The sequence below is a fragment of the Solanum verrucosum genome, unplaced genomic scaffold, assembly GCF_900185275.1.
Source record: "Solanum verrucosum unplaced genomic scaffold, falcon-dt-bn FXZP01000049.1, whole genome shotgun sequence".
In the NCBI taxonomy this organism is placed as follows: domain Eukaryota; kingdom Viridiplantae; phylum Streptophyta; class Magnoliopsida; order Solanales; family Solanaceae; genus Solanum; species Solanum verrucosum.
This window is the reverse complement of record NW_026020221.1, coordinates 11,112,140-11,119,272: the sequence shown is the minus strand read 5'-3', so window position 1 is coordinate 11,119,272 and position 7,133 is coordinate 11,112,140. Positions and strand designations below refer to the sequence as shown.

The 7,133-nt window shown below is 32.2% G+C and overlaps 1 protein-coding gene across 1 annotated transcript; it reads right to left on the bottom strand.

Moving 5' to 3' along the window:
• Window positions 1-1,625: 1,625 nt before the first annotated feature.
• On the bottom strand, window positions 1,626-6,851 carry LOC125831545 (uncharacterized). Its single transcript, XM_049510709.1, has 10 exons — window positions 6,747-6,851; window positions 3,674-3,817; window positions 2,998-3,171; window positions 2,825-2,914; window positions 2,655-2,727; window positions 2,487-2,596; window positions 2,313-2,417; window positions 1,963-2,165; window positions 1,810-1,879; window positions 1,626-1,703 (listed from the first exon to the last, which is right to left on the bottom strand). Exons 1-10 carry the CDS (start codon window positions 6,849-6,851, stop codon window positions 1,626-1,628), a joined length of 1,152 nt encoding a protein of 383 aa, XP_049366666.1.
• Between the last annotated feature and the right edge of the window lie 282 nt (window positions 6,852-7,133).

The following is a 7,133-nucleotide window of genomic DNA, read 5'->3' as shown; positions in this document are numbered from 1 at the left end:
TCGGTTGGTGGAAGGTGGGGGGCAGGGGGGGTTGGGGATTCCCGGGGGAGGGGGTAAATTTTTTTTTTTTTTGTAAAAACAGATTTTTTTTTTGTTTTTGAAAACAAAAAAAATTAGGGGTCGGTTGGTGGAAGATGAGGGGGGGGGGGGGGGGGGTTTGGGGATTCCCGGGGGAGGGGGTAAATTTTTATTTTTTTTGAAAAAACAGATTTTTTTTCGTTTTTGGAAAACAAAAAAAAATTTAGGGATAGGATGGTGGAAACAGTTTTGTTTTTATTTTTGGAAAACAAAAAAAAATTAGGGGTAGGTTGGTGGAAGGTGGGGGGGACCCCGGGGGGTGGGAGGTGCCCGGGCGAGGGGGTAATTTTTTTTTTTGAAAATAGATTTTTTAAATGGATTAGAACCATTTTACCCAAATCATATTTGACCAAATCCATATTTAGCCATATTCTATTTGGGTGGATTGTAATCCAAACCATTTTTGCTCAATCCATCCAAATCTGATCCAATCCAACCATTTGTCACCCCTAGTGGTACAAGATCAGTTACGCCAAAATAATGACCACGTTCTTGTCAACTTAATTATACCCATTAACATATACATTTAATGCTTTAGTTTTAATATTAAAATGTATAAACACCAACATTGCGGTACTATGCTTTATTTTGATGGTTTAATAAACTTATTGAGGAATCAGATGAAGAATGAGATATGCAGCAGACCGATTTGTTGTATGACTGAAATGCTCATTCAAGGGAGAATATTCACTCAGGGGAGTTGTCTCTCAAAGGGATCATATTTGGTAGGAGAACTGAGGTATGCACCAGAACGATCCCTACGAGTCTAACATCTCTAAGTTGCAGTCACTATTGTAGAAATGCAGCACTGCAGAAAAGCTGTTGTAGTCCTGGAATTGCGGTGGACTCGTACAAGTCTTCAATTGGTATAGAGCATGTGGAGATTTATCGTGAGCGTAATAAAACTATGGAGATTCAACATGATTGTAATAAATATGTGGAGAAAAGTTGGAGGATAAGACAAATGAAGTTCATATGTGAAAGACCTTAGATGATGTTCTAACTAAAGTTGTATCCAAACAAGAGTTTAATAACTCACTTGTTAAGATGATATCAAGAAAAGAAGCGAATTCCCTCCCTTCTTGCACTTTAAATTGGTTAATGAAAGGGTAATTAATAGTAACTGAACCAGACAGACAGCAAACCTCCAAACATTTATTAGCTAGAAGGATCACTATATATTTTGGATAGAAGGAGGTTTGGAAACTCCAGAATATGAGTCCTCCATTAGATTTAGATTCAACATGAAAAGTGGGACACAATAAACGGCAACACAAGTGATCGAGAACATAAATGCTCGAAGGATGTTAGAAAGTCTTCTGTACGTGATCACTTGGTTGTAGCAGAAAATAACTTCTTACACCAAAAATAGTAAAATGAGAATGTTCATTCAGCAAGCAGTAAGGCTAGTTATACGTTCAAATACTCAAAACCTTTACATACTAAATCTGCAAAATTCTAAAATATAACGTATATAGGGATTGGATTCTATAAAGCAAGTTTGTTGAATTCCTTCCCAACACTTTTGCTATCTCTATAGTCAATCCTCATCCGAGCAATTGTTGGGGATTAAGATTAAGATTCAATAATAACTGATACAGCATATTTTGAATCTGTGGATCTACCTGCAAATTAGTAATATCATAAAGTAAATGTGAAGACTCATTTTTGTTTTGCACATTAGCTAGAGGGATGTTGTATTTGTCGGAAGAAACAAGACGATGGACTTACATGAATAATAACGCGAAAAGTGTTGTCAATTAGTTGTTGAGGAACCCCGTTTCTCACTGTTTCATATACCCTGTATCATGTTGGAAGATCAAATCAAATAATAAAATATTGGATAATTAGAGACAATTCACCATTAGGGACAAAAAAAATTACCTGGGTATCCATCCTACTCGCGAAAGACTTAGGAAGCATCGAATAACATATTTTAGGTGCTGCGAACAAGGGATTTGATAAGAAAATGTTTCTACCAGTTGACCCAAGACTTCCATCACTGACCGAAGACAATCAGGGCGAGAGTAACAACATCTTAGCCCTTCCTCTTGCATCAAGATTTTCATAAGTATGAGTGTTGCAACCTGCACACACGCACATAACACACTTTTCAGCAGAAAGCAACATAAATCGAAAAAGTTTGTTCACCATGGGCTCACTTACAATGATTATATCAGAATTTCACTGTCATATATATTTTTGCAAAAGATGAAATTGTAGGTAGGCCTAACCTTCTTTATCGGCATATCACCATGATGAATGCAGTGCAAGCAGGAAGAAAATATTTGTGTTTGTAGAAATAAAAGAAGAATTTCATGCCCATGTAACTCATCAAACTGCACAAGAAAGTGAATTCAGAACATCATATTACGATAGCTGCAGTACTAAAATAGTTATATTGTCACCTTTGTTAGGGCATCAATAAGAATCAAGATGCTAAGCCTCACAGGTTGCCGAGGCGTCATCACATTTGTAGTTTCTTTGAGGAATGGGTAAAGAATTTTATGTATTTTTTCTGCAAACAGGAGACAAGAACAAGAACAATTTTCAGTTGACTGTATGATCCCTTTTACTTGTTCCGTATCTCAATCCACGAAGCAAATCAGGAAACAACGACGCTACCTTGGACGAGCCACTTTCTTGCACCTGGATCAGAGGCCATACACTGCACAGAAAATCATGATCTATTCGGTAACAGAGTTGTGTGCACAGAAATCGCCTATATAAATTTGATCATACACACCTGAAATACCGATAGAGCATTACAAACTTTTGAAGATTCCCTCGGGGTTAATGTTGAGTCTAAAAACTTGGGCTTCTCTGCTATTACTTCCTAAAATCAATGTCATTTCTATATTCAAGATTTCAATGTGAACGAAAAGTATGAAATTTAATTCAGTAAATTATTAGTTGTACCTCTACAAGTATATTGAGTACAGTATCGAAGGAGTTCGACAGGTGATATCCAAGATTGATGCGCATTGATTCACTTCTCGGTTGTCTGATGAATTCGTTGAGTTGCACAAGAACTTTTTCACGATCATGACCGTAATGAAGTTCCATTATCAAGTGTGCCGCCCTGCTATGATGCTGGAAAAAGAAAACCGACAGACGAGGCGGCAGATAATTACTCATTTCCAGAAAACGGTTAAACTATTTCGTTATTTTCTTCTTTGAACTAATGAAGGAAACAGAAAGCAGATATATATATATATACACACACGGGGGAAGTGGAGGGAAAGATTTGCGGTTATGTTCATTTTAGAAAGTATACTAATTCTTTTTCTTTTTCATTTTTAATTAAGTTAAATAAACACATAATTGACATTTCGGATAATTTTGCATAATACTTTCAAATTTTTATTTGTAATTTTACCCTATTTGTTTATTGGAAATTTTTGTTAGTAATACTTTTTTTTATTTTATTCCATAACATTTTTTTTTAGTTTTTGTTTATCCCTGTGCGTAGCGGAAGAAACTCAAGTCCAAACTTTCTCTTTCTATTTGAACCAAGAGAAGACAAACTAATGAAAGAAAAACACTGTTTAGGGCAGCAAACAAATCAACCAAAGCAAGAAAAATAAATCAATACATGAGACATCAAATTCAACGTGGAAAACCTCTTCGGTGTGAAGAGTAAAAACCACAAGGTCAAAGCTTCACTAAAATCAACAAGAGTTACAAAGTGTTCTCCAAAATGGCCACCAACAAAGTGCCAAACAATGAGAAACGCCAACTGCAAGATAACACAAAAACTAGAGAGATGAAAGGAGTAAAATCACCGAAACACAACTATTGTTCACGAGCTAAAAGCTGAAGCTACGGGACTCCAAATCGACCTCTCTAGTTTCCAATCAAAGATTAAGTTAAAAGGAACAAGTTGTCCAAAGATCATCTCAATGCCCCAATCGGACAAGAAACGAAGCGGGAATCGCGATGTCAAATTGGTTGATAGGACTTGTGCGAAAATCTGCACTCTCTTACTTTTCTCTATGTATGTTTGTTGATCAATCTCTTGTGATACTTCAAAACAAGACCTAACTCTCCGTTTCTATTTCTTTTCTCATTTTGTGTTAGATATATACATATATTATTTTTTCAAAATAAATTTTTAATTATACTTAAATATATATATAAAAAAGATTTTCCTAAAAATATATGTAGATATCTAACAAAAAATGGAAAAAATGTAATTAAATAAATAAATTTGGAGCTGAGTGTTAGATAGGGTGGGGTAGATTTTTTTTTTTTTAAAATAAAATTATATCAAAAATTTTTTAGAATGAGTGGGTGGTTTGGGGGGAGGGCGGTACGGGGGGAGGCGGTAGAGTGGGTAAGAAAAATAATTTTTTTAAAAGAAAAATATGTTTTTGGAGATAATAATACTTTAATTTTTAATTAATATTAATAACTTATTATTTAATTTTTGTCAAGGTGAAATATTTTATCCATGTATAATGGTATGTGACAATGTTTTTTTCAAATAAAAGAGAGTGTATTACACACCATGTGATTCTCAAACTAATAAATAATAATTTAGGTATGAAAATTATATTCCCAATAATTTTAGGTATGAAACCTAAAAAAAAAGAGTTATTTAGATATGTTTTTTATATATCTTTTATTTTACTGTTTCTATTTTCTTTATTTTGTACTGTGTGTATCAACTAATGAAGGAAACAGAAAGCATATATATATATATATATATATATATATATATATATATATATATATAAATTGCGGTTAATGCGGAATCTCGTGATACGAGCCAAATTTTAAGCTTAGCTCTATCATCTCATTTAGAAAGTATACTAATATACATATGCGGTATTTATAAATAATTACTCAACTATTCATTTCAAAGATTATTTTTTTTTAGTTATGTTAAATAAATATATAGACACTTGTGATAATGTGGCATGATACTACTTTCAAAATTTAATTTGTAAAATAGTCACTTCGTTCTGTTTCGTTTTGTGGCCTAAACTAAAATAAACTATTGCTCAGAAAAAATAATAATATTTGATATACACCTTAACTTTATTATTTAGAGTTAATATACCCCTCGTTATGAAAATGACTAATATATACCCTTACTATTATACAAAAGACTCACACATACCATTTTCTTTAACAGAAGTGAAAAAAAAAATTGAATTAATTTTTATTTTTTTTATTGAAAAAAAGATACTCCATATTGTCGAGTATATTTGATCTTTCTCACACCTTTTTTTTTTTTGACTATTTTTAATCTTCGACTAATTTTAATTTATTATTTTGATAGTCAAATTTATTTTTTTCACTTATTTTCTTGTAAAATTTAATATAGATACCCCAAATATTTTTTTGCTACACACATAAAATAGAGTTTAAGTTTTGTGCACCGTCAATGTATCAAATATTCTACACCATCAGGTAAAGTTGACCTGCTATTGTAGGTAACCCATTTTTTTAAAGATTTTATTATCCTTTTTCGTTTTTTTTTCTTCTAAAATTGGAATAACTTTCTCAACTCATCCAAATCGGATTCTCTGCCAAAACCTTCTCTCCATGTTATCTTTCTTTGCTTGTGTTTTTAACTATGTGATAAAGAAAAACTGAATAGTTTAATAGTTATCATTTACAAAGTTTTAATAGATTTTAAACTTTGATGCAACTTTTTTCCTTTCAAGATTAACAAGTTGAAACATGGAAGAATTACTTCCAGCAATTTTAATAGTTTAATTTTGATGATTTTGTTGAGAGAGAAAAATGAAAAGTTAGATTTGATTTTTGTTGTAAAAGGAAATATTACTAATTTAGTTAAAGAACAATCAAAATTCTAGTTTTAATATTTTTTCCTAAATTTTAATTATATAAATTTGATGGCAATTATTTAATTCACTTAATGGTGTAATATATTTTTTACACGCATAAAACTTAAACTCCACAAAATATAGCCGCAAGAAAATAATTTTAATTTTTTAAAACTTTTTAATCATTTTCCATTCACACTTATTTCTTTTTATTCTTCTTATTTTCACACAAAGGAATGAAAGAAAAAAAATAAAAAACTAAAAAAAAAAGATTATGTGTGAAATGATATCTTAAAAAATAAAAATAAAAATAAATAAAATTTAGGAGTATATATGAGTCACTTTTGTAACGGTAGCGAAATATGTGAGCCATTTTGTAATAGTAGGGGGCGGGGCGTATGTGAGCCACTTTTATAACGAGGGTATATCAACTCTAAATAACAAAGTTGAGGGGTATATCAGGTCTTTTTCCTAAAAATTATTGAAATTTCTGGAATTTTAGCCTATTTGATTATTGAAAATTGTGTTAGTAATACTTAGTTTTCTTGATTCCGTTACATTTTTTTTTGTTGAGTTTTTGTTTATCCTTGCGCATAGAATTTAGAATTATTTTAAATTGTTGTTCATGTTAATGGTGTTGTAGTCTATTTGTTTGTTAAAATATATGGAGAAGTTGATGTTATTTTGCTTGTTTCGATGGTGCATTTTTCTTATGATGCATAGTTATTGCGGTACTATTTTTGTTTTGATGATTTGACAAACTTATCGAGAAATTAGAAGAAAGATAAGACACGAATCAAGCCGAGTTGTTGTATGATTGAAATGCTCATTCAAGGAGAAGTGTCTAGGATCTTACCCTAACTGTTGCACCAGATACTTGCCAAGAACTCTATCAGTCAGAATAATGATCAAGAAGTTGAGATTCTGAGCAACAACCCTGTAGATGATCAAAGCAACAAGGATAGTGAGAAACATCTTCCTCTAAATCACAATCATGCCAACAACGAAGACTTCAATCAGGACCACTGTGATAGTGAGGGTATAAGCAAAGAGCCTTCAGATCCTGAAGGATAATGAGGACAAAAACATTTCCGACACTCGGCCTCGAGCTCCTATAATCAGTAACATGATTTTTGGTACTATTAGTCATTAGGAAGGGGGAAATATATATCTCTGAGCCCTTTACCATAGAAAGGAACAAAGATAGTCCAGCCGTTGAATCTCCTAGCAACTTCCAGATGAAAAAAAGAAATCAGG

What these genes read in the sequence shown, in the direction of transcription:
- LOC125831545 (XM_049510709.1), bottom strand. Translation starts at nt 6,851, where the DNA reads ATGTTTCTCACTATCCTTGTTGCTTTGATCATCTACAGGGTTGTTGCT. An exon ending in TTATTGATGCCCTAACAAAG is followed by an intron (nt 2,418 to 2,486) that starts GTGACAATATAA and finishes TTTCTTGTGCAG; the next exon opens with TTTGATGAGTTACATGGGCA. An exon ending in CTTTTCGCGTTATTATTCAT is followed by an intron (nt 1,704 to 1,809) that starts GTAAGTCCATCG and finishes ACTAATTTGCAG; the next exon opens with GTAGATCCACAGATTCAAAA.